The 27,675-nt window shown below is 37.2% G+C and overlaps 1 protein-coding gene across 7 annotated transcripts in view; it reads left to right on the forward strand.

The window, feature by feature from the left end:
- Positions 1–27,675, forward strand: part of MYO1B (myosin IB) — a 227,811-nt gene that overhangs the window by 182,545 nt on the left and 17,591 nt on the right. For 2 of the 7 annotated variants that reach the window (XM_036745516.1, XM_036745515.1), the window contains exons 15-25: positions 1,479–1,541; positions 4,802–5,002; positions 6,332–6,558; positions 7,942–8,142; positions 11,225–11,318; positions 12,916–13,065; positions 16,633–16,701; positions 19,248–19,334; positions 19,642–19,728; positions 22,197–22,283; positions 26,294–26,368. In XM_036745516.1, coding sequence (XP_036601411.1) covers positions 1,479–1,541; positions 4,802–5,002; positions 6,332–6,558; positions 7,942–8,142; positions 11,225–11,318; positions 12,916–13,065; positions 16,633–16,701; positions 19,248–19,334; positions 19,642–19,728; positions 22,197–22,283; positions 26,294–26,368 — 1,341 coding nt within the window. The remainder of the gene's footprint in view (positions 1–1,478; positions 1,542–4,801; positions 5,003–6,331; positions 6,559–7,941; positions 8,143–11,224; positions 11,319–12,915; positions 13,066–16,632; positions 16,702–19,247; positions 19,335–19,641; positions 19,729–22,196; positions 22,284–26,293; positions 26,369–27,675) is intronic. The other 5 variants (XM_036745519.1, XM_036745517.1, XM_036745521.1 and 2 more) reach the window with 3 other exon arrangements.

Genomic DNA, 27,675 nt, shown 5'->3' on the forward strand with positions numbered 1-27,675 from the left:
TTGAAGAAATTTTGGAGTCCCCGGGACTTTATTTCTTATTTTTTCCCCGTTTATTTGCCTTATGCTTACTAAATAATACCATTATTGTGAGGGCAGTGTGGCTTAATGGTCTCAAAGTCAGGAAGATCTAAATTCAAGTCTTACGTTTTGACATATACCGACTATGTGACCCAGTGTCCCAAGCAACTGTCTAAGATGCTGAGTTATATAGCAGCTGCCAGTCTGTATTGGCAGGGGGAGTTTCCTCTCCAGAAGTGCCCTCTCCTAATGAAATCACAAGATCAGTGAAAAAAAAATCGCCAGGAAAACTTCTCCATTATTATTTCTTCAGGCCCCCCAAAAGTTGGCTATTTGTTCTCTTCAGCCTCCTTTGGTGTTCACATCCCTTGTGGATATGAATTTTATCCCCCTTCCTGACTCCTCCCCCACCCCCATGTTGATTTTTCTACTGTGGTAGTTTTCCCCCAGTGAATTCCTAAAGCAAACCATCTACTTTTTTGCTTTGAGGATAGATTATAAATATTTTGTCTTTGTTTTACAGGGAAGTCTTTACACTTTAGTAATATGTTTTAAGTGTCTGGCACCTTCTGGCAGTGTAAACATTTTATAAGCCTGGGTCCATTCTCTTCCTGTCTTCCATCGTAAAGAAAATGGTGAAGCTTTGATCTATAACCTAAAGTTGTTTGTATAGTTTGACTAGAACACTTTTACAAGTAACTGTAGTGGGGTGTATGAATTAAATTTCATCTCCATGGAAGAAAAATAAATGTTTATTCATATGAAGCTTGAATATACAAAGTGGAAGTGGACTTTGATTTGATGATTGCAATGATTGTATCTTGCATTTAAGTTTTGGTTTTATGACCTGATAGAAAAGACTCATAGCTTTCCATGCCTTTAAAAACAAACCAAACCAACCCCCCACCCACCACCAAAAAAAAAAAAACCAACCCTCTAATGTGCACTGTGGACTAACATTTGGTCATTTCACACTTGAAGTAGTTAGTTATTGTGTAGTTAAAATTCCAAAATATCTGATCAACCTTGATTTTTTTAAGCATATACTCGTAAGATTGTATCTCCATTTAATTTTTTCTCTGGGATCTCAGATACTTGCGCTCTAATTCTGACTTCTTTCCTTATAAACATTGTAAGTATACACAAAGCATTATTGAGCCAAGGATTCTCAGTATAAATATTTGGCCCCTTGCCAATGAAGTGCATGGGAAATTGACACAGATTGGAGAATGGAATGGAAAGCAAGCCTGGAAACAGTTCAAGGGCATTCATTTTGCTTAGATCATGTCAGTGGTGGGCCACTTCACTCAGATAAACATTTGGGGACCCAAAACCATGTTTATAGAAGTGATTCTTTAAAGGTAACAAAATGAGGTGGATTTGAATACCCTGAGAGGAGCAAGATCTGCATTGTTGATGGCATTCTACATATATGATGGCATTATTTTCTTTTTTTTAAGGATATAGAATGGACTCACATTGACTATTTCAATAACGCTGTAATTTGTGACCTCATAGAAAACGTGAGTACCTGATAGATACACGACTTTCTGAAAATGCCTTTGTTACAATAATGATCTTTAATTACAGATGGAAAGATATCATTGTGTTGAGTTCTACGATTTTTGTTTTGACTACTTGATTCTAGGAATTAGTCAATATATGTTTATTAAATACCAAGCAGGACTGCTTTTGAATCCAAATAGGTGCTGGAAAATTCTTGAGGCTCCATAACAGACATATAAAACAAGGTGAATTGTTGGGTATCATTTGCTTTGGCAAGCATTCCGTTCCAGCACATCAAGTCTTTGAATACCCCTTACTTGCCTTTTTAGAGCCTGGGCCAAATTCAAGACTCCTGACATTTTGGGCTTAGATCATAGTGAGTTCCATCTGTTTGCTACATCAAACCTTTGGTTTCATGGTAGTTGCAGGGCTTATCTGCGGGGGATGGGTTAGTTTCAGGGTCCCTTTTAGAGTTTCTGCTTGGGAAATGGTGAAGTTCCAGGCAGAGTGTGGAAAGTGGTATCATAGTAGATAACTTCTACTTTCTTTGTCCTCCTTAGACCTTCATTCACTTCTCCTGGGTATATACCTCAAGGCCAATCCAGAACTAGAATGGCCTTTTCAAGGAAGCTGTAGCCTGGTGGCACATACTCATTGTAGGCCCAACCATGTATCTGGTGGCCATGGAACATTCCAGTTTTCTGTCATTTTTATATCACTAAAACAACAATCGGTGGATATTTTATCTTCCCCTTATTACTACCCAAAAGCCATCCTTGGTGACATCAATTTTAGCCCATCTCTCCCCATAAAACTTATATCATGTAAAAACACATTAGTCTGTACAGACTGTAAACTGTGTACAAATCATTGTTAACCCTGTTAGATTTTCTACAATAAGTAGAAGTTAGCAAGATATAGTGGAATAGACTGGACCAAGCCAGGGGACCTTAACCCAGTCACACCAGCCTTGGAAGCCTGTCTAGATATCTGATTCTCTCTGGGCCCGTTTCCTTATGTGTAACATTCCTACCAGTTCTAAAATTCTCAAAACTTGAAGGTACTGTGATGATGTGAAATGTTAAGAACATTAACATATTTATTATGCAAAGGTAATTGATTTCCTAGGAGATTAGAATGCAAAACCACCCTATGATATGTTTTAGAAAGCTTTCTGTGTCCATTTCGGGCTGCTAGAGTCCAAGAGTCTGATTTCTTTCAGTGTGTTGTTGGAAAGGCTGTCCTAAAATAGGATGAGCTGTTGTGGAAGTTAGGGGGTTTCCTGTTCCCTATACGTTTTCAGGTAAAAGCTGGATGGCTACATAGAGAAAGGATTCCTCTATGAGTTGGACTGTATGACCTCCGACATCTCTTCCAACTCTGAAGTTCTATGTTTCTGTAGAAAGCGTTATGGGAGATTCATCTCTTTATTCTATATGGAAATCAGGCCTCTGGTAGATACTAGCATGATATCCTAATATGTATGTAAGATCATTAGTTCTCTTGGCGTGAGCTTTTCCCTGTGTCTGTTGATTCTTGACAGTGATGACAATTAAAATGATGAGCAATCTTCATTGACGTTCTGTGTCGCCCATCCCTTCCCTTTTTTCTGATTAACCTTTAAAATGAGTGTTGATGTATTTCTTCAGCATGAGCCCTAAAATTCAATGAGTAAGGGTTCCCAACTTGTTGGTACTCATGCTGGTTCATTACTATTTACAATAAACAGTAACTCATCTATTTTGTTAGTGAGTCGGTTTGCTCCAGGAATCATAACTTGTGAAATTCCTGACTAGCACGTTTCCCTTCTTAAACATAACATCACACTTAATTACTTCCCTTTAAGTTTTGGAAGGGAAAGCCCTGTAGTAATGTGCTTATTCAATCAAGTTACCTCAGCCCAGAATACCTACATTGTACATATGATGGAAGAAACGCATGTTCACCTAAGAAAGAACCTTGATACCTACAGGAACTATTTCCTTCCAACATTAAGTTCAGAAATCCTGTTTATCCTTGTTGCTATTGTAATTACATTGTACTTCAAGAGAGCCAGTACTTCCCCTTGGTTCCATCTGGAGTGAATACATACTGTTGAAAGGATGTCCTGACTCCTGTGGGGAAAGTTTGAAGAGAATGGGGAAATTCGCACTGATGGAAATAGGTGGGGGTTTCTTTTAAGTATCACAGGGCTGTACCCTTGGGAGCTGAGGTAGCTATCACCATCTCTTTGGGGAGGGAATGACACATGAACCCCTTCATAAAGTATACAATTGGGGTTTTCCTGTTAAGTTTGGATGTGAGTATTGTGTCTCAGTTTAATGAAAAAGTGACAGATTCTGAAGGCACACAAAAGTGGTTCTCTCATATCCAAAAAGGGGAATATTTTTACATTTATATTAATGAGGAGAAAAAGGTTTTAGGCTATTTAAGCTTAACACTGCACCAAGACTTTTGGGACACTGAGTACATATACATATGTGTGGTTACATATGTAAACATATGTGTATGTATACATTTCCATATATTTGTATATTTATGTTGTCTCCACCAGTATAAGCTTCCTTAAGGGCAGGGAGTTTTATTTATTTTTGTATTTGAAGTTCCTGACATATAATAATTGCTTAATAAACATTTGTTGATTGATAATTGGTTTTATTAGATTGGTTGGATTGAGCTCTTAGAGCTCAATCTTTCATCCCTGAACAATTACAAACACATGCATGTGTTTATGTGTTTCTCTTTAAAAGAAAATGAGAATTATGTTCTATGTTAACTGTTTGGGAAGTTTGGTAAAAATCTGAAACAAATTTCCCACGTTTCGCTCCCAAAGAGAAAATCAAATGATGACTTGAAAAGTGTCTTTCATAGACTTAATTCCCATTGAGCTCTGCTGTGTGACTTGAAATCTCATAATATAAAAATAAAACAGTGAGCATTGATTTCCATTTTCTAGATTAATTGCTACCTCACTTTTAAAAAATAAGTCTCAAATAAAGCTTTTCTTATTTTTTTAACCAACTGAATGGTGTTAATCTGCCAGATGTGGAGAAACCCATTCCTCTCCCCTGAATGAATTTGGGTTAAGATCCCAAAGTCCTATGAGTTATGTTCTTTTGACCTTGAAAAAAAAATGGCTTCTGTGTTTTTAGATTTAAACACTTCTAGTAGAATGGTTTTGTTTTTAAGTTAATTGTTTTTTAATGTACTCATTACAAATAATTATTAAAACAATTGACTGAGGAAGGAAGGAAACTTTTTTTTTTCACAACCACAGAATACAAATGGAATCCTGGCTATGCTGGATGAAGAGTGCCTCAGGCCAGGCACAGTGACCGATGACACCTTTTTGGAGAAGCTGAACCAAGTCTGTGCCACCCATCAGCATTTTGAGAGCAGAATGAGCAAGTGTTCACGATTCCTAAATGATACCTCTTTGCCTCACAGCTGTTTCAGAATTCAGCATTATGCGGGCAAGGTACTGTATGAGCCCCTGACTAGTGAGCCTTCCTTATTTTTATCTATGGTAAGGTCATGTTCCAGGTTAGGCAGTCTCGTCTCACCACTGTTGACTGATTTCAAGGTTTTGAGGGTAAAAGAGTATAGCAGTAAGAAAATGATTGAATAGTGAGAGTTTTCAGATCACTGAAAGTTCAACAAAAATCGTATTTACCATATAGGGTAAATTCCTTTAATGTACCATGCACTGGAAGGCAAGCCAGTTTGCCTTAATAATAATAGCTAACATTTACATAATGCCTTCTTATTTACTGGACACTCTGCTTTTAACAAAAATGTCTTGGTTTTTAAAAAGAAATTCAGCTACTCTCAGATGCAACCATGTATCTCAAGCCATATGTATAGATGGTTTATAAATACTTAGTAAATGAAACAAGTTGCTGATAAACTACACATGCTAATTTAAAAATTGAAAATGACAATAGATGAACGAACACTAATGTATAAACTCAGAAAGTAATATAGAGTACAAGAATTCATTTCTAGGCCCAGAAGTTGAAGGCATGTTACAGGAATCCATAATTCATCACCAATCATTAGGAAAGATTTGATGCTATTCATATAGGAAAGGTGGTGTAAACTAACTTTGGCAGCTCTTTGGCTAACTTCTGAAGCCATTGGTTCAAGAAAGTTACTAATTTTAGTCAGTTTTTCTTTATTTACAAATATGGCCCTAAAAATTTAGAGGAGAAATTATTTTGAACTTTTTCCTCAGAAACATGTATTCTGTGTCTGAACTAAAATACATTGTGAATTAGTGCAATTAAAAAGCAGTGAGATATTATGACATTCCTTTATTTCTTCCCCTGGCTTCTGACAAAAGTATATTTCCTGATATCATATGTATGTGTATATAATGGTACAGAATACCTAATTAAGAAAACACAAATAATATCTGAACTGTTCCTCCCTTCTCCTGTTTTTTGATGAGGTTCAGATTTATGACACATGTGACTTAGCAGGTAAAATAGAACCTCAGAAGATGTGTTTAGGCAGTAATAGAGCTAAACTTGGAAAATGTTAAGATAACATATTTGGAGTTCTTGCAAATCTTGGAGGGCAAAAAAAAATACTTTGAGATATATCTATTTAGGCAGATGGGAGATAAACTTAGAGGTTTCTTGAATGTTTGGAGCTAATTTGGTATTATACTGTGACTAAAGCATTGGGTTGTTTCATGGAGAGGGAGGTATCCAAAAAACAGAGATTATCTTGAAATTTTTCTTTAAAGAGTTTAACATTGTCGGGTTCAGCATGCCTGCCACCAACTTCAGTATATTTTTTACAGGTTATGTATCAGGTAGAAGGATTTGTTGACAAGAACAATGATCTGCTCTACCGTGATCTGTCTCAAGCCATGTGGAAGGCCAGTCACTCTCTAATAAAGGCCTTATTCCCTGAAGGAAATCCTGCCAAAATCAACCTGAAGAGACCACCTACTGCTGGATCCCAGTTCAAGGCTTCAGTGGCCACACTGATGAAGAATTTACAGACCAAAAATCCAAACTACATTAGGTACTTTAGGCTTATCAAAAACTCTGGAAAATCACTTGTAAAGCTACAGTGATGTCAAAAATCAAATAGAAACAGGTCCCTGGGGACTTGTATTGACTTAAACCACAAATTAACATTATCTGTGTTATACTGTACTTTAATTTATTTTGTTAAACATTTCTCAATTACATTTTAATTTCTGGTTGGGTTGCTTTTGACCCCTGTGCTAGAGGGTAAAATATTGTCATGTCTTATTTGTCCACCCATAGTCCTGCATATTTAATATATTCTTAAACTTGTTCCTGAACAGAGCTTTAGGGGAAACTATTGCTTCAGTGATAGTAATCGTCAGTAGCCTTATCCATGTTGCCAGCAAGAATTATTTCATTCTTTGTGCTTGTATCCTCAGGGCCCAGCACACATTAGACATTTAAAAAATACTTGTTGATTGAAATGAACACAAAACTGGATCTAGTTACAGATGAGGAGTTTGTTGGGGGAAAGTATCTAGATTTTTCCTGTGAGAGTTGTAAACCAAGAAGAGGGTAGAAAGAGACAAGTTTGTGTACTGTTGAATTAATTCCCATCACAGGAATAGAAGGAATTTCCTTAAGAAGTTAGTTTGCCCATTCTTCTTCCCCCTAAGCAACAAATGCAGATTATTCCATATTCACCCTTGCTTATGGATTCGGTAAAGCCTAGTATATGTGAACTTTGTGCCAAAAGGGATATTTCTGGTGGAGCAGACATCATATCGAATATCCAGCCTCTTGAATTACTTTTAATACTTTTAATTACTTTTAATTAATAAAGCTACTGTACTGACAGGACTAATGGATAAAGCACTTTGCACCCTAATTCATTACAGTCAAGGGCCCTCTTGCAAATCTATATCTATATACATACATCCGGACACATATATGTATATATATGTATATACATGTTGATGTATACGTTGATGACAAGAATATGATCTTTTTAAAAAAACCTGTAAATAAATACTGTTGGCATTTTAGATTGACAGCGGATATTTTTAAACATAATGGGGAAAAGGTGAAATTGGCATATCAGAATAAATGAAATGAGCCATAATTCTATGGATATTTATCAGTGGTACGTGTTTGTGTGTGGGGGTAAGTGTGTGGGTGTGAGAGATGTATTTGATAATCCCAGCCTGGCCATAAGCAATGGTAGATGTTTTACAGTAGCTGTTCCCATGGATTTATTATAGGGTTCTTTTAAATGAATTTCAAATAAAGTAAGAAAGTCTCATTCTTAGTTACATGTTTTTGTCTTACAATATATGGAAAAAATAGACTTGTAAGAAAGTGTAATGTACCATTAGGTTATTTTTCTTTTAAGAAATGTTGAATGATTAAAATCAAAATACTCTTCATTCTTCAGGTGCATCAAGCCTAATGACAAAAAAGCTGCCCATATCTTCAATGATGCCCTAGTGTGTCACCAGATCAGATACCTTGGTCTCTTGGAGAATGTCCGTGTAAGAAGGGCAGGCTATGCCTTCAGGCAGGCTTATGAGCCTTGTCTAGAAAGGTACAAGATGCTTTGTAAACAAACATGGCCTCATTGGAAAGGGCCCGCCAGGTAAGGAATTGGCATATTTCATCATTCCCTTCATGCTGTTAGCCAAAATGTTAAAGTGAGATTTTGACTATGATAATCATAATAATTAGCATTTATACATACTTTACCATTGTGAAGGTAGAGTCTGCTCCTCAGAGCAACTGTGAAGGGTAAGTAGCCAATGATTCTTATGCAGAGGCTCAGAGAGATTAGGTGAAACGGCTTCTTAGTGGTATATCAGTAAGGCAAGATTCACGACCTTGAAGATGACCATGAACATGCCTGTATAGTCTGGAATCGCAAATCATAAAAGATTCTCTAGGTAGAAGGCAGGGGAAGTATAACATTTATTTAGACACCAGAGGATTAAATCCCAAAACCAGTAACTCCAACCTGAGATAGCAACAGTTGTATCCCAAAGCCAGTAAGTTCACCTCAATGTAACAATAAGGAAATTACAATACAGTATTATAGCAAAGAACCAAGTGATCCTGTAACCTTCCCCCCTGCTGGGGCCTTCCCGTAAACACTCACTAATCCCAGCTGTCTGCTTGCCTGTGTTCTCTCCCCCCTCAGTTCTCTGGTCTCCACTCTCCATTCTCTCTCATCTCTCCACAGCTCTCATGAGTTCTCTAGCTCACTAATCTGCAGATTCTCAGCTTTGTTGTCTCGGAGTTCATACTTCTTCTCCTTGGGCAGAATTCTGACCTTAATGGCTACCTTCTGGGTATATACACTCTTCTTAGAGCCCAAGGTCCTCATGCCAGTCAGTGAAAGGGTGTAGCCTTGCCTCTAATCAAGCCTCAATTAACTAGCCCCACCTGAGGCCTATTGAATGGGGGGGGGTGTGGAATCTTTAATCACTGGCATCACAAGACTGTGCTTGCCATCACAAGTGGTAGAGCAGAGTCTCAAACAAGGAATTCAGAAATCCAAGTCCAAGGCTCTGCCTCTCCATTATGCCATGCTCCAAAACAGGTTAACTTCCACTTTGCTCCCTCTTTCTTGAGGCTGTCATTTAATTTTGGAAATCAAAGAGGATTCAATTCTATTTTGGGTTATATTATCAGGAAATTTTTAAAATAGGCGTGTGGTAGATGAGGAAAGAACTGATCAATGACTCCTAGTAGGACTTTACAAAGCATCTCTTTCATTTTACAGGTGAGGCTTTGCAGTCCAGAAAGATGGACACTGTTAGTTGTTGACAGAGATGGGCAATGACACAACTTTGAGATTATTAAGAAAAAAAGACTGTTCTTTCTGTTATGTTATTCTTCCTTCAGTTTAGTTTAGCAAGTCCTTTTCAAGCATCTGCCACGTGTAAGGGATATATACTGTTCCAGGTGCCAAGGACAGTGAGAAGAACAAAGACTAATACCTGCCCTTAAGGAGCTTGCCATCAGCATTTAACCTCATTTTGAATGTCTACCTTGTGCCTGTTGATAACTTCACAGTTAGAGATAGAAAACCATAGAAAGATGGTGTGGTCTAGTGAAGAGTTCATCACACCATTGATTGGCACGCTTGGTGCCATATCAGACTCTGGTGTTAATTTTCGGAGTATTATGATATAAAATTTCTGTATTGGGGGAAGGGTGAGAAGTTCAGTTAAATGAGCTCAGAGGTCACTTTTTATGTTAATTCTATCCTTCCCTGTATCCAAGTGATTTAATTTCTTTGTGTTTCATTTTTTCCCACCTGTGAAACAAAGGCTGAGAGGATAGAGCTAGCCTCAGAATTAGGAACTGGATTCAGATCCTGCCTCTGACATACATTGGTTGTGAAATCCTGGGCAAGACATCGCCTCTTGGTGCCCCCAAGGCAATCATATTAGAGTATAAATTGAAGAGTAGGTTCTGGGTAATTGGATCTTCTTTATTAGGTATTACCCTCTACCAGTGAAATCATAGGTCTGGTTTAACACACACACACACACACACACACACACACACACACATGAAGAAGAAGAAACAATGAAAGCATATACCTCTGCCTGCGCAACTCCTTACTATGGAAATAAAATATTGTAAGCATTATGCAGATAGTGTAGGTCATGCCTAGGACTTACTATGCCCAAGTAGGGTCTGTATCCTGAGTTTCCCACCACCTTGTTTCCCCATTCATGCCCTAGGGGATGGGAATGTTTTAAAAATATTTTCAGTGGGTTAACTGAGGGGGCTCAGAATAAATCCTTGCACATATTTGACAGTCCTCTTCTCTGCATTGCATAATCCCTTCTGTGCAAACCCACCTCTGGATAGTACATAAATATGGGTACATGAATGCAGGGCATTGCTATTACTGGCCAAATGCAAGAAGAAATTGACTGTAGGTCTGGGTTTCCATTTAAAAATCAATGATAAACCTAAATACATAGTATATACAAGGGATTAAGAGGATTTGAGTTAATCTGTGATATTAAGTCTCTGATAGGCTTTCTCCTTGAAAATTGGGGGAGGAGAGCATGGGAGGAATGAAATAAAATAAATAACAATGAAAGGACTAAAAGAAGGCCTTTTTAAAAAAGCAAAAAATGAAAAAAAAATAAAGTTGATACACAGATTTTTTTTTCCCCTTAGCACTCAGTAAATAACATAATGCATGGTCACATGAGCAGTGATTTAAATCATTTTTTTTTGGCTCGCTTGCCGTATTTTCTATTGTAATTCATTTGTTCTTGTTCATATAGTTGAGTCCTTATAAATAGAGAGGCGTCTTGGTATAGTGGATGTAGGGTTGACCTTGGAGTTTAGACAACATATGTTCAAGTCCCGACTATGTGACCTTGGGTACCTCGGTGCCCAGGTAGCATTTGAAGTTGTATAGCATTTGTATTGGTAGAAAGAAGTGCTGCTTACACTGAAGAAATGTCATTGCAAGTTATAAAAAAAAAAAAGTAATAGAATTGTTTTTAGAAATTTCTTGTAAGAAAGTTTTTTATAAGAATAATAGACATTTAAGCATGAAAGTTTTGTTTGTTGCTTGTTTTGTTTTTTCGGTACCAAAATGCTAAAAGACAGTATAGTGTGTTGGAAAAGGAATTTTTTGTAGCTAAAACCTGAGAGAGAGAAAAAGCCTCGTTCTTTTTTTTTTTATTTTCTAGAGCTGGTGTGGAAGTTCTTTTTAATGAATTAGAATTCCCTGTGGAAGAATATTCCTTTGGTAGATCAAAGATATTTATCCGGAATCCAAGAACGGTATGTGACCCAGACCATCTTCTCGGAGGTTTTATAGATGTGTGTTGGCAGGTTCATGAAGAAAGACTAACTCTAAAACATTACCTGGAATATTACTAATACGCTAATTGGAGGAAATGCATTGTTTCTTCTATTTTTTTTATAGGTACACAAATATTCTGTTGTTTTGAGCAGAAAATTTTTACACGACCTGTTGATTATAACACATTTTAAAAGTTTTTTTAATAATATACATAATACGAATATTTCCAGTGAAAATGGAAGAGTCTGCATAGCTTTGATTTTATTTATTAGTTGAATGGTACCATAAAATTTAGTAGAATTTTATCAGAATGTTCACATCATCAGTCACTATTTAAAATGTTGTTTTTCCTTTCCTGATGATACTGTCACCTTCACCTTCATATGGGGCTCTGAGTCTCTCACATAGCTGCAGGTTTCTGCTCCTAGATGACCTTGGTAAAGCACCTCAGCCAATCATTGCTTTCCATTCTATTTGAAAATATGCACACTGCCTGTTTAATTCCTGAGAAGTCCCAGGGGCCAGCCAGGATCACATGGGCCAACCCAGTGGTAGTTGATAGGCCAGTTAGAATATGTAGAACATCAGGAAAGGAAAGCAAAAACAACTGTGTAAATAGCGATGTCGAACCAGCAGTGTTTTTCAAAGAAAATTTCAGCTGCGATTCAGTGTGCCTGGGAGCATCTCCATCACTGGGCGGCCTCACAGCCATGTGACTTAGAGAAAACACTAGAGAAAAGCCAGTCTATTCATGGAGAGTTAGAATTATGAAATACTTTGCAATAGAGTTTTATTACTTAAAAGTCATACAGAAACTGGAATGAGGCTAACAAAGGATCGCCTATTCCAGATCCTTAGGGGGCCTACCTTAATGGTTTGATCAGAATGATATATAATTAGCGTAGCAATAATTGTGAACTTGTATACAATGCTTTGAGATATAGAAAGCTCTTAGTTCACAACGGTTGTGTATTATTATCACAATTTTCAGGTGAGGAAACTGAGGCATAAAAGAAGACCAAGGGACGTGTCTCTGGTCACAGACAAGCTATAAGTGATAGAGCTGAGATTCTTTTTTAGCTTTCTATTTTCCTCAACATTTGTAAACAGTAGGTCCTTAATAAAAATATTCATGGGATCATAAGATTTCAAGCTGGAAAGCACCTTAAAGAGGACCCAGTCCAACTCCTTCACTTTTAAAGATGAGGCCCAGATAGAGGAAATTACTTTCTCAGGGTCACAAAGTAGCAGAGCTGAGATTTGAACTTAGGTCCTCCATTTCTAAATCCACCACTGTACAATGCATTAAATTTTATAAATTGTACAAATATAAATTTCAGCTCATCCCCAATATATTGCCATAGAACAGGTAAATTCCACATTAAAGAGGTTTTACTTTTTCTATATTTACCAGCATAATTTTTGCATAAGCTAGTCCCTAGTTTATTGTAAAATTGAGGTATTTAAACATTCATGTAGCTGAATGTTGTGTCATTATATTAGCTTCTTAAGAATTACCTTCATATGTGATATTCTGGGTTTAAATAGTTCTTTTTTTAATACACTACTCAACAGCTATTCAAGTTAGAAGACCTAAGAAAACGGCGCCTTGAGGACCTGGCCACTCTCATTCAAAAAATTTTTCGAGGTTGGAAGTGCCGGACACATTTCTTGTTAATGAAAAAAAGTCAGATTGTTATCGCTGCCTGGTACAGAAGATATTCGGTGAGCTGGCACTCTTTAAACATGCGGTCTTCCTTGTTGTATGATAAATCGTCTTCACTTTTACCTGTGCTCATTTTCATCATCTGTAAAGTGAGGGAGTTGTCCTAGATGTTACCTGATGTTCTTCCTATCTCTTAAATTTATGAAACCGTGACATGGGAAATCAACACCAAAAATGGAATCTAATACCATTGACCTTGCATTGGTTCATTTAACCTTCAGTAGATGGTGGCCTAATGATTCTGGTTTAAAATCTCTGTTGCAGACTCCATTTTCGTGCATTGGGATGAATAAAAATAGTGATAATGTAATGCTTTATGGTTGGCAAACCATTGCACACATGCTATCTCAGGTTGCAAACCTGGACTGAAAGATTTTATTTCTTTTGGTTCTTGAGAAAATTCATCGTGTTGATTATATGTGTAAAAGTATGGTTATCTAACTGGTGAAGAATTGCAGTAATTTGCTTTTCTCATGGATTAAAGATCTGTCATTACAGTTAATCAGATTTCAGGTACCTGTTCATCTTTTTTTTTTTTTTTTTAATTCCTTAGCAGGTGGGTTGGAAAATGAAAATTAGAGTGCATATATCTCCCTTGGAGCATTTTTATTTTTAGTCAATAGACATGTTCAACACTAAGGCCATGTTAAATCAATGACAGATGTTGCTGACGTAGTCCCATAGTGCCTTTTAGTATAGTACAAATGATCTTGAAGTTTGTGGGATTAATGAAGTACTTAACTACTTATTGATTTACCCTAGGCAGCAAAAGAAAATCTGCTTGATCTTCAGCCCTTTGAAGACAGAGTATTTGTTTGATTTAATATAGTGCAGTCAAACACAGCAGAACTTCAAATGTGAATGCGTGTAGACAAGTTAATGCTTGATTCATTCATGGCATTTTCTTAAAAGATGGATTGTTTGGCTTCATTATTACTAGATGATCCTTCCCTAATGGATTTCCCACTGGGGAGAATTCTAGTTCCACTTGACTGGATTAAAAATTATAATGTGGTGCTTTGTATTTATTTGAGATAATAACAGTGTAGAGTCAGATCTACGTAGGCCCATAATATTATTTCCTATTTTGAAATCATGACTGGAGATGAAAAATAGGACACGCAATAATATTATGGCTGTTGTATTATTAATTGCTTAGGCAGTGGTTGGATGTCCAAGTGATGTTTTTAGGTTTAGAAGTACTAAGAATGGCCTATTCTCTAAGGAGACTAAATTTTCTATGAGCTTATGACGGTTCGATAACTAAACCTCACATTGTTCGTCTATTCCAGTCATTAGATTAAATATTTTCCTTCTGCTGTGGCTATTAGTTCCATTGGGATGATACTATTTTCACCAATTTGATAAATCAAATTTATGGGATAAAATTTCAGTTCATTTTTTATAAACATCAGTACATAAATAAGGTCCTATGGCTCCTTAAGAAAAACTTTAAAACGTAAATGAGTGGTCTTCATACAGCCAAAAATACCCACTGATTTGCTCATTCATTTGAGATTTAAAAAAAAAAAGAGTTGGTCTTATAGCATGCCTTAAAGATGACAGAATTTTAAAGCTTTCTCAGTAGTTCAAGGAAGAGAATACTGAGGAGGTAGAATCTGTGGGAAATAGTCTAAGTGTCTCGTTTACCCTTGTTGAGCTAGAGAAAGTAGATAATCTCTGTATACTGGAAGGGCAGATGTGTTCAGTATTTCACAGGGATTGAGCAAAATATTGTATCCTCATTTTTGTGCTGGAGACTGTCAGGGAGGGGAGAGGCAACCATAAAGTAGAACCCTCCCTCATTTATGTTGTCTTTTGTTGGTAGAAAACCATCTGATTTAAATACATTCTTCATTTAAAAAAAACTATTATAAGAAAGTGTTATTTTGTTAGCAAAAGTTATGTGTTGAGTAATTTCTCTATTTCTTTGCAAAATGTATTCAGAGAGTGTTATATATTTTCATATAGGTGTATACATACATATTCTATTCAATATATATACACATATATATACACAAATACATATTGCCTGGTACATTTTTACATTTAGTCAAGCATCAAGTCAAAGAATGTTTATTAAGTAAGCACTTACTTTGTGTCTAGTACTGTGCCGAGTGCCAGAGATACAAAGATAAAACATTAACATTCCTTGTCCTTAAGGTGCTTACATTCTGAGGGTGGGCAGAGATTGGAGCATGTGTAGACAGATAAACAAATACCAGCTAAGTAAAGGATGAAGCGTCAAAAACTGGAGAGATCAGGAAAGGATTCAAAGTACCTGGATCTAAGGGAAACTATAGATTGTAAGAAATGGAGGTGAGGAGGAACTACATTGCTGTCATGAAGGACAGCCTATGAAAGGCTCATTAGGGTTCAGGAACCTTTCGTTTGTAAATTGTGTGAAGAAGAGCAATATAAAATAAACTTGTAATGGAACATGGGACCCAGATTATGGAAAACCTTAAACTTTGTGTATTATCTTAGAATTAATGAGGAACCACTGAACAGTTTTGAATAAGGTTGGAGTGGTGGTGTGATGAGGTCATATCTGTGCTATAGGGTTAATAATTTGGTAGCTGTGTGGGAATGAATTGGATAGGGAAGACTCAAAACAGAGAGAAATGGTTAAGCTATTTCAGTAGTTCAGGTGAGAGGTGGTAAGAGCTCAATCTGAGATCATGTGAGTGAAGGGAAGGAGATGGGTGACAGAGATTCTGAGAATATAAAATTAGTAACTCTTGAGAACAAATTGCCTATGATACTGGTGGGGGATAGGAAAAAAATCAAAAGATGACTTTGAGGTGGCAGATTTGGATATCTCCTATAGAAAATAGGCAGGTTTAGGACAAAGAATTCTGTTTTGAGATGTCTGTGCGACAAAGCTATCCAGCAGGTAGGCAGATGGTGATGGAGGACCAGAGTGGAGAAGAGATTAAGGATGGATATTACCTGTGGAAGTCATATGTGTAGATGACCATTGAAGCTGTAAGAACTGATTCTGTCACGAAGGGAGGGAGGGAAGGAGAGAGGGAGGGAGTATAGAATGAGAAGAAAAAAGCATCCAATTCAGAGCTTTGGGGGCACCTGTGCCTCGTGGGTGGGAAATGCTTGGTGATTAACATGGTAGACTGAGAAAGAGCAGACAGGTAGAAGGAGAACGGGAAAGAGCAGTGTCTCACACTTATGGAAACCAAAGGAGAGAGTATCCAGGAGAGCCACGGTGTCAAATGCTGCCAAGTAGAGAAATCAGGATGTGAGGATAAAGAAAAGGTCATTGGACCTAGCATCGTTGGTACCCTCTGGCCTGCCTACCAATATGACTTCAAGTCTGGTGTTAACCGTGGAAGCATACCTTTTTGTGGACATGAGTCCTGGTAGCCCTACTACCACTCCTGCTCAGCACAGGTTGGGGGAAGTCATATCTAGAAGTCAGAGGAACCAGTTCCCTTTCATCTTCTCCCCTACCCAAGAGTCAACACTTGCCTTTGTTCGGCCCTAAAGCTTGTGTATTTTATGGATCTGTAAATAGAAGTGTTCACACCTTTTTTTTTTTAAACCTGCAGCAACAAAAGAAATATCAACAGATAAAGAGTTCTGCCATTGTGGTACAGTCTTTCATCCGAGGATGGAAGGTAAGTTTGGATGGAATGTGATTTCCTGGTTTGTAATCTTCCCGTTCTTTACAAACGATGAGGCCCTAGAGGTGGTTGAGGAGGAGGAGGAAGTCTCCTTATTCTCAAATCTACCCCCTTAATCAATCAGATGTACAGTCATGCATGTTGGTGGCCAAGCGGGTGACCTCATGCTTCACTATTGCCAGGTTTACTGTTTTTGTTCTCTGAGAAAGGCTTCGTTCGGTAAGGTCGGTGATTGAAAAATTGCTTGGCCAGAGGCCTGTACTTGGGAAGCTCCGGTCCCCAGCAGCGGTGCCATATTGTCTCAGTTTAAAAATGTAATGTTATTGATGTTTCATTATATTTTTTATTTTGTTAAGTATTTCTCAATTACATTTCAATCTGATTTTGGCCATCCTGAGGCGTGTTTTGACACCTCTGGTTCAGAAGGCCTTATTGCCATGCCCTCTGATCCTGCCAGGCTATAGGACACCTATATTTTTCCCTTCTTCTCTCCTCACTCTCTGGCCCTGGTGTAGGCTGAAGGATGCCTGAGCTATCATAGAGTGATGTGTTCTGGGTCCCGATTAATTCCAGGCTAGTTCAAAGGCTTACGTCCTTGTTCCAAGACACTCTAGACTGTTACTTGTCTACTGCCTTGCCTCAAATTGCCCTGGCTCAGGCCTGGATAAAACTTTCTGATAATGGCCCAGGCTCAGAGATTACGCTTCAGGTTCACTGCAGGCTCTCTCCAAAGTTGTGGAATTTCTGTAGGGGCCAAAGGCTTGGGCCAGCCGTGGGCATGATTGGCCTTTGGAATGGACTGCTGGGATTGATTTTCCTGAAAGCAAAATACTCTACATTATAGTAAATGCTAAAGTGGAAGTCTGAGTCCAGATAATAAATAAATGGCTACACCGTATAGTTCCTCCCTACCGTCATTCCTAAGTCTGGTTCCTACCACCATTGACTGACATTATTTGTCCCAGCAACAGCTTCTCTTCTCACCTGATAGCCACATTTACCCACTTTTCTTTCCTTGGCCCACTCCCTGTGGTTCTAGCTCCTTTTTTTGCGCATATCAACCCAGCCTTGGCTTTCAGCTCTTTTCTGGTTGAAGGTCATGCCTTTACCCCACCTCTGCCAAATCTTTTATTCTTTGTGCTACACAAGCAAGTTTTTTGTTTGCTTATTTTAGTAGGAGACATCAAACAAAGGAGACATCCCTTTCATGGTGGTTATTCTTCCTTTCTTTAGATGATCTGTCTAAAAGTTCTGGTTATTTACCCCAGCTTGTCTGATGTGTAAGGACAGAGCTAGTCAAAACTTCCTTTCCCTGCTCAAGTGATGGTCACATTCCTTTGGTCTGCATGTTGTATAGCTAGGACAGAGACACTGCTCTCAGTTACCATCATCACAGCCAGCAGGACGCCCCAGACCTGTCAGGAAAAGAGCATTGCTTTTTCTAAGATGCCAGTGAGTAGGTGATGTTTCGGGTCTGTATAAAATGCCCTAGGCGTTGGTCATGCCAGAAATGGAGATATAGACATTGTCACATTTCACACATCACTTCTAAATGGAATCACACTGTTAACGACCTGTAGGACAACTGGCGGTCCTTAGCCCACATTCTGAGAACCATCGTGTTACCATAGAGTAGTCTGAGATCCTTCTCTCAGGTATTGGTTTTGTCATCTATGACTGTTCTGCCGGTTTGCTCTGGAGTAGAAGCAGTGGGATATGTTAAAAAGAAGGCGAGACGTGAAGATAGAAGACCTGAGTGTGAATGTGGGTGTGGACTTATGGGTTAAATGACCAGAGACAAATCACTTCACTTCCCAGCCTCCATTTAGTCATCTGTAAAATAGGATTAGAATACTTGCACTCCTTACCTCCCAGAGTTGTTGTGAGGAATTGGCCATTGCGTTTTTTGACTCATATAAAACTAATGGCAATGAAATAACTTCTTAACATTAATATAGATATTAGTTCTTTTAAAAAATAAACTTTCAAAAGGTAGTTAATTTTTAAAAGTGCTTTATTGATATCTTTCATTTTTCCATCATCTTAATTTCCAAACATATTTCTCCACCCAGAGAGTCATCATTTTTCACAAAGAATGAAAGAAAGGGAGGGAAGTGGTTCAACTTAAAACTAAGTAAACCCATCAGTGGAATCTTGACAGTATATGCAGTGTTTCTGGACCCATCATCCCCTCCCTACCTCTGCAGGGAGGTGGGGGTGCGTTGCATTTTCTCTCATCTCTGTTTTGGGACTTTTAAAAGAGAATGGATGGCAATGATCATCTCTTGAAATTTTTAAAATTATTATCTTTATTTTTGAAGTATCTATGTTGTACCTATTAGGTGCCAGGCACTGTGCTAAGCACTTTTTACAAATATTAACTCATTTCATACTGACAGCTACCCTGGGAGATAGGTGATATTATTATCCTCACTTTGCCGTTGAAGAAACTGGGGCAAACAGTTTAAGTTTTGAGTGGGGTGGGAGACAGTCTTTGTTTTACTTTTTCATTTTTCTTTTTTCTTTTGGATGCTCCCTAGGCTCGAAAGATTCTGCGAGAATTAAAACATGAGAAACGCTGTCAGGAAGCTGTCACCACCATCGCTGCTTTCTGGCACGGTACACAGGTAGGCAAGATGCTGCCTTACAAAGCCCGTGATTTGGGGAGAGACAGGGGAGCAGAATTTGTGGTCCCTCCCTAATGAGGAACAGATAAATATGGCACTGGCTCGCACTCCCAAAACTTGCATTGATTTCCCTTTTTGCTGCTTGCTTGTTTTTCAGCAGTTTGGGCGTGGAACAGCAGCACATGCTTTCGAGTTAACTGTTTTGTACTGACTCGTCTCTCTTTCTTTTTTTCTTTCTCCATTGAGAACCAGCAGTAACCATTTCTGCCTTAAACTTTTCTATAACTCCTTTTCAAATACACCACAGGCGCGAAGGGAACTGAGACGACTGAAGGAGGAGGCTAGGAATAAACATGCTATTGCTGTTATTTGGGCTTACTGGCTTGGACTGAAGGTACTTCATGCACACATCCCATCACTCCCCTGTGTGACTGATGGTCCCCAAACCTATTCAGTAGCATATAGAGAGGATTAATGACTAATGTTAAAGTTGGCTAATATTGGTGCATGCATTTGATGCCACAAAAAGACTTTTAATGTCAATAGTGTTTGTAGGAAACTCAAGCATGTCCAGACAAACAGTACTAATGACTTACTAATGAGTTGCTAGTGTAGATTAAAAAAATGTTTTATATTTAAAAGAATAGGTTTTGAAATTGTTTGAACTAAAATGCAGCATGCATGTTTCTCTTGGCTACTAGCCATTTATTTTTTATGGTATTTTTCTTAACGTGGATTGTATCTCATGCAATCTTTTTACAATGGAAATGCTAAAAGCTAAAAAAAAAAAAAAAACAACTTTTAAATGAAGTTTAAGAGTGAAATTTATTTACCAGGCTTACAGAGGCAACTACCAGCTATTGGGAAAGAAACATTATAAATATAAAATATTATCATCTGAGTTTTAACAGAATGCTGTTTCCGTGCAGAACTAGGCTTATGGCCCCCAAGGAATCCCTGGAATTTTAGCATCAGCTGTTTGTTTTCAGAAACAAAGTCCTCCTGAAATACTCTTGCTAATCCCCAGACTAGAGTTGGAGGCTGTGTGAACACTGAAAATACTCCAGGGAGCAATATTTTAGATATTTTTATTACTTTAAACAGCTAAAGGTCTCTTTGCTTAAAATTTGGATTCCTTTTTAAAGCTAAGATTGTTGGTGTGGCCCTCTTGAGGCAGCCTGACATGATGAAAAGAGCATTGGACTTAGGAAGACCTTGATTCAGGGCCTACATCTGACACAAACTTCGAAATGCTATATAAATGTCAGTTATTATTACTATTATCACTGCAAACTCAGTGAGGAAAGTCATGAAGAGCTCAAAGCTATCTACAGTAGATTTACACACAACCCATTGTGTTATGTATACATCAGTAGAGCATTTATTAAGCCTATACTGTGTACCAGCTCGTGTAATCACAGAGTCCACACATACAAGTGAGTAAGACAGCCCCTTACATTCAAGGATTTTCCATTCTTAATAGATAAAGACATCACATAAATGGAAGTCAAAATGAAGACAGGGAGTGACCGAGCTCCGTATATCAAGAGTAACAAAAACCTTCAATAGTGTCTCAGCCCAGTCGATGCAGTTTACTTAGTTTGGTTTTAGAATTTTATAATAATTTTATAATAAATTGTCCAAGGTTCTGTTATTCCAGTAACTTCAGAACGAATAGTTCATATTTCTTCATTTAAATCAAAGTTATTCTCATCTATTTTCTCAATCAAGGAAATGTTTCTTGAAATTCCAACTGTAATTGGAACCCTACTCATTTAGTTACGCTTTTGTCCATGAGGCTTATATTCTTCAGTGGACTCCATGATTCTCTCCTTGAGCCACGCATATATACCTCTTTTGAGATGTACACAGTTAGAAACAAGTCAACCACTCATTTTAAAAGAAAATAATTCTTAATAGTGTAAGTACGTGGTTAGGTCTACCTTATTGATGGTTAAAAATACGTAAACACATAAATCAATTTAATAGTTAAACCTGTCTCAAAAGCTAAAACAAATGTCATGAACTTCTAAAAGGGGGAAGTAGAATTCTCTATTTTGTGTACAATTTCAGTGAAGTACATGAAATTGAAACGTGAAAAAATATCCAACATCATCTTCCACCTAACCAGTCCATCATTGTTTATTTCTATGGCAGAATAAATACTTGAATCTTAATTTTAAATTGATTGCTTATAGTTAGCTGTAAAAATGGGCAATTTCTTCAATTTTTTCTTATTTCACACTTACTGAGGTATGAAGTTAACTCGTATGTTTCCTTTTGTGTACTTGGCTATAATGACTAAAGAACACTTCAGATTTTTAATAGAAAAGAATTTTTCTTTACTTTAAAGTTCAATCTTCAGGGAAACAGACTCTATTTGTATTTTCCCCCTTGCAGTCACTGTTAAGAGTGCTTCCTTTTAAAAATCTTACTTTTTAATTAATAAAACCCAAGATCTATGGCTTCTTTAGTCCTAGTGTCCCCAGTGTTTTGAGGGGTAGTTGTGCAAGGAATGCAAAAGAATAAGGAAAAAGAAATAAAGGGGAAAAAAGAAAGGAAAGAAAAGAGGGAAGGTAGAAGACAAAAAGAAAAAGGGAATAGTGGTAGAATGCCGCCATTCTTTGGCCTCAGGTCCCCCAAGTTGACTCTTGTGCAGACAGTTGTTCCATTGAAAACACTAGTGACCTTTGCACTATTTTCACACTGATCCTTTGGGTTTAAATGGTCATATCTTGTTCTTCCATCACTCTGTAACTTTCATTCATAAATCAGCTATTCTGTTTGGGAGTGCCTTTTTTTTCTGGACATTGTGCTATCCGCATTGGGCTGTCTCTTTTATTCACTATCTAAACCTTTTAGGCTCGAAGGGAATTGAAACGCTTGAAGGAGGAGGCTAGGCGTAAGCATGCAGTTGCTGTCATTTGGGCTTACTGGCTTGGACTGAAGGTACTCTCTCAACCACTCCTTCCTCTCAACGATGAACTCAGTAAAGCGTGGCACCTACTAACGTCGACAACTGTTTTTTTTGTGCTTGCTGTTGATCTGCACTATCTTTTAGACTAGTCTTACCTAATTTGTTTTGTTTTCTTTTGGGGAGATAAGCCATTTAAAAATTCTCTGATTTTAACATACATTTCGATAATCTTATTTTAAGTGACACATGTAGAATGATCTTTAGAGACATTTTTATTTCATCAAAATTCAAACATCAGTTCAGTTAAATCAATGTCTTTTAATAGTATTTCTTTGATCAGCCTGATTTTAATGCCTTAAGATTTATAGAAAGAGAATCCCCCAAAGCACAGCTTTCCTTAAAACATCCATCAGAGAGCAAGTTCAATATGTAATTCAAATCATGCTTCGCTACATTTCTACATTTAGATGAAAGAAAGGCAATCTGTGTTTACCCTGGAGGCTTGGCTAATGGACCACTCAAGTTAAACCAGGACACTAAATTCAGAAAATGTGTTTGCTTTAGAGCAAGTGTTGTGGCATTGGAATCATGGTGTACAAACTAAATATGGCTTTATACTTCATAAAACTTTCCAAATGATCCACTCTGGGGCATTTTTAAGGATTTTTCCTTCCTTGTGTGTCAGAATTGTGCAAGCTTTGTTGAAATTAGTAACTACAGAAATAACTTTGTTCCTCTGATTATGAATGTCAAATTAGGTTTAAAACAGGAAGATAAATCTATACTTATCAGAACCGTTTACCACCCTCCTAGCAGAGTTTCATCGAGTATCAATAAAAGAGGAATTCCCTATAGATGCAGAGGTATTCCAAATGATCATTTTTGCAGATGTCATTATGCCAGTTGAATTAAGCCCTGGAACATTGCAGAACCTCTTCAAGGAGATACATCGTCACTGAAGAGTTTGGTCCAACTTTCCATTGAGACAAAACCAAGTAGATTAAGAATGCCTGTGGTCAGTATATATGGCTTAGGTAGTAAGCTAGACCCAGAACTTGAGAAAAAAAAAAGAAGAATTACCTGAATTAGCTTTAGGAAACCATAGCAGTCTTTTCAGTGATATCAAAAATTTCCTAGAACCAATGACTTCTCTTTTTAACAACAGTAATTCTAATAATTCTGCACGAACACAAATCATGACACATCACAGTCTCCATATAATTTAATTATTTAATTAATTTATTAATTTAATAATTTAAAATGAAGAATTATCATCCATCAGGACATGAAGACATATATGGCAGGTGTGGTTAGGCCATATCAAAATACAAGCAAAAAATCTTATGTTAAAAAAGGTCATAAATAAATTTATCAGAGGTTTATGAATGTAAAAAGAGCTAGTTATGAGGTCGGCAACCAGGTGGCATAGGACCTAGAATCAGGAAGACTCGAGTTCGAATTTGGCCTCCAATCCTTCCTAGCTGTGTGACTTGGGCACATCACTTAACTTCTCTGCCTCAATTTCCTTATCTGGAAAATGGGGATGATGATAATACCTACCTCCCAGGGTTGTTGGGAGGATCAAATGCAATCATATTTTCAGAACCCTTTAGAAACTTCAAAGTGCTGTCTCTATAAATGCTAGTTATTATTATTGTGGAGCAAGAGTAAGTATGCTCCACTCATGTTCAGCAGTGTTAAAAAGCTCTAGGAAAATCCCTCAGCATCCTGGGCAGACTCCACCTGGGGAGGATTCCAGAAGGAAATAGACAGGAGGATGCTGGCTGAGAAGGCATGGATAGGTTTCATTCTGTACCAGTGGAGGGAATACCCACATTGAGGACTCCCCAGGTACATTAGAGTGAGGTGGGTGCACACAGCCGCTGGCCATAGCAACCTATTTTTGCCCTCTCTGGTATAGGTTGTTTTCCCTCTTATCTTTCTATCAATAATTTGACAATTACGTCTTGTCAGCAAAGTGAAGTATGTTGCAATTTACTTTTAGCCCAGTTCAAGAAGAGGAAATTAATTATGAAAATAAGACTTAAGCACTCTTTGTAAGATCCACAAGTTTTTGAATTTGAATAACCGTAGGAATTCTGAATCTCTACTATGAAGAATCTGATTCTAATCACTAGTTCCATGCATAAGATTTTAACAGATTACTATTTCAATTAATATATCTGAAATTAAAAAATAGAGAAGTTAACTAAGGAGCATTGACAAAACGCCTTGACAAATAACCCAGTGTTCTCATTGTAGATACATTATGTCCTTAAGCTAAAAAAGAAAGGAAAGGAAAATCTTTGACAAATGTTACCTTTCGAATACTCAGGAAATAAACTATACAATCATTTTGTTTTTCATTAATTAACTAAACCTTTCATTTGTTTTCTCATCTATATGTTGTAATTTGCTTATTTTCTTGCTGGGTAATCAGTGATTTTCAAAATAAGAAAGAAATCACATTAAACTGAGATGCTGGTTAGGTATAATCATTCCTAGTCACTATTATGTGATTCGTTTGTTTCATCTGAGTAGTCTAATTCATTTTTCACCTGGCATTATGGAAATATTAAAAATAACAGCTATCAAATGGGTTTTCCCCATTTTAAAATAATTGTTATCTAAGTGATATGAGCTAACCATTCAAGTTCAAGAATTTTATCCAGAGTAAGTTTACAAAGAACCTGTGGGGAGTATTTTTATTCTGTGGATTGATTTGCTACTTTAGTGGGGAGTATTTTTATTCTATGGATTGATTTGCTACTTTAGTTAGTACCACTTGGAAATAATTTCACAGTATATTAGAAGCCCCTTTATATCTTGTGACAGTGGACAAGTCAGTAATTTACTGTATTTCACAAATTGGATCAAATTTTAGATCTAACTCTCATTTTGCAGGCTAACCAGATTCTAATAAACTTTTACAGGCTTTTTTTCTGTTTTAAGGATAATGGTTTTCATATGGTATTATATAACATGAGGTACCAATGAGCTATGTTATGATGGGGTTCTCCTCTTGCTAAATTAAACATATATGCCTTGTCCACTTGTACAAACCGTACTATAGTGAAAAGAGCTATTCATAAGTAGTCTTTAGATTTCAAAGTTTGGCAGTTTTATTCCGTTTTTCTTGTGGCCAAAAATGATTAGAGAGTGTAAATTAAAAAATTCTATTGATCCGGTAACTCTGTTACCCTATTAATCTCTTAGGACCTAAAGTAAAAGATAGGTGATTGTAAAATGTAGAGAAGTATATTTAGCTCTTGGTTAGAGCATGAAACTTTGGACTTATAAAATTTACTGTGTTTTATTTTTAAAAAAGATAAAGGAAGGTATCTCTCCTTTTAATTGTTCTTAAATAAGCCAAAATTTTAATATCTAAATGTTGATTCTTGGATTCATTTCAATATGATGATGAATATTTGAAGGAAAATCTCTTCCTTTTGGTTAAATAATTTAATTTCTCTTATAGTAGGTAATGATAGCATAGCTATAAGTGCTGTATTTTTGTATATTTTAAAATACTTATATTCACTTTTGTCAAAATTTGGTTCTAGGTGAGGCCATACGGCTCACTGGAGTTGTAATTATCTTGCCATTTGTATATGTCTTAGAATTTAAATATTCTTATTTAATCTATTCCAAGTAGTTTTCTAGCATTCATTTTTTTAGAGAATAGTTACATTAAAACACCATTGTGTGTATTGTTTTCTGAAATATATACACTTGATTTTTAAGAGTATTTTTAAAATGCTGAACTCTTAAAAAGTTAATCAGGGTCTTAAAAAAAAATACCAAAACTCTTGAAAAAATCAAGTATTTATTGCCTCTTGACATTTTTTCTAACTCCTCCCCCCTCCCTTTTTAACCTAATTACCACTTTTTTAGTATGCTTGAATTATTTTGGTTCCTTCTGGAAAGCATGTCTATAAGTTCACACTTTGCTAATATTTTTCTCTTGAGTAGAAAAATGCTACCTTTTATTAGCAAATTCCAGAAGTTAATCTGTTTAATCATCCTAACCTTTTCTCTTAAGGTACGTAGAGAATACAGGAAATTCTTCCGGGCCAATGCTGGCAAGAAAATTTATGAGTTCACACTTCAGAGAATCGTAAGTTCGGACCATTTGTACTTTTTTTATGTCTTATTAAGACTACCATATAAATGATAAAGAGTATTAACAGTAAAATAAGAGGATTCCAGGTTTGGGGGAGGATAAAGAATATTGGTTAGTTCCGACTTGAGTTATAATGGTTTTTAATGATATTCTTCTGGCCGGACTATAGTACAATTAGGTAGATTCAGGAATAGTTGAATGAGAAGTCATTAATAACTTGATGTTATCCCAGAAGGAGATCTCTAATGGAGTGCCTCGCAGATATTCTTGCCCTGTTTAATACTTTCAACAATAACTTGGGAGAAAGGCCCTGTAGTTTGCTTATCAAATGTATAAATATGTCACAAAAAGCTGTGGGAGTGGGTTAGAATTCAGAAGATCTTAGGCTAAAATATTAGTTCAGACTTGATCTAGTGAAATTAAAGTCGGAATAGATAAATCTAAAGTATTACATTTGAATTTTTTTTAATAACCAACTTCACGGTTATGAATTGAGGGGCGGGTAGAGGTGTGCTGCTAGATAGCAGCAGTTTATCTGACAAAGGTCTGGAAGTGTGGTTGAAATGCAAGCTCAGTGTGTGGGCAGCTAGGTGGTACGGTGGATAGAGACTGGACCTGGAGTGAGAAAGACCTGAGTGCAAATCCCTCATCAGGCACTTAATAGAGCTGTGTGACCCAGGGCAAGCCAGTTAACTTCTCTGTGCCTCATTTTCCCCAGCTGTAAAATGTGTGTAACAATAGCACCTACCCCCCAGGGTGGTTGTGAGGATCAGATGACATAACCGCTGCACGTTTTTTAGCACAGTAGATGCTGTATAAAAATGCATATTCCCTTCTTTCAGTGTGTCTACAGTTTGATAAGTAGGGAAAGAAGCTAATCAGACTTGGCATTCATTAAGAGATGCACACATAGTCTGTAAGACTGGGAGGGGATCGTTCTGCCGGGCTCTGTCCTGGCCAGTTAGCAATTTAGGAAAGTCCTTGATAAACCTGACAATACCCTGAAGAGGACAGTTAAGATGGTAAAAGGCCTTAAGATCATGGCCCATGAGAATCAGTTGAAGGAATTAGGAATATTAGTCTCTAGAAGAAAAGACTGGGCATAGGATAGGATAGGATAGAAAAACATCCTCTATATTTTTCTTGGGCCACCCGAAATCCTTTGGCGGGCCGCAGGTTGTGCAGGCCGGGGATGGGGGACACCATAGCTACCTATAGGTGTTTGAAGGACTATCCACATAGAAGACCCTTGATGTTTTTTCTGCTTGGTCCTAGATGTCAGAACTGTGAGAAATGGAGGA

Source organism: Trichosurus vulpecula, chromosome 2 (assembly GCF_011100635.1).
Source record: "Trichosurus vulpecula isolate mTriVul1 chromosome 2, mTriVul1.pri, whole genome shotgun sequence".
NCBI classification, from domain to species: domain Eukaryota; kingdom Metazoa; phylum Chordata; class Mammalia; order Diprotodontia; family Phalangeridae; genus Trichosurus; species Trichosurus vulpecula.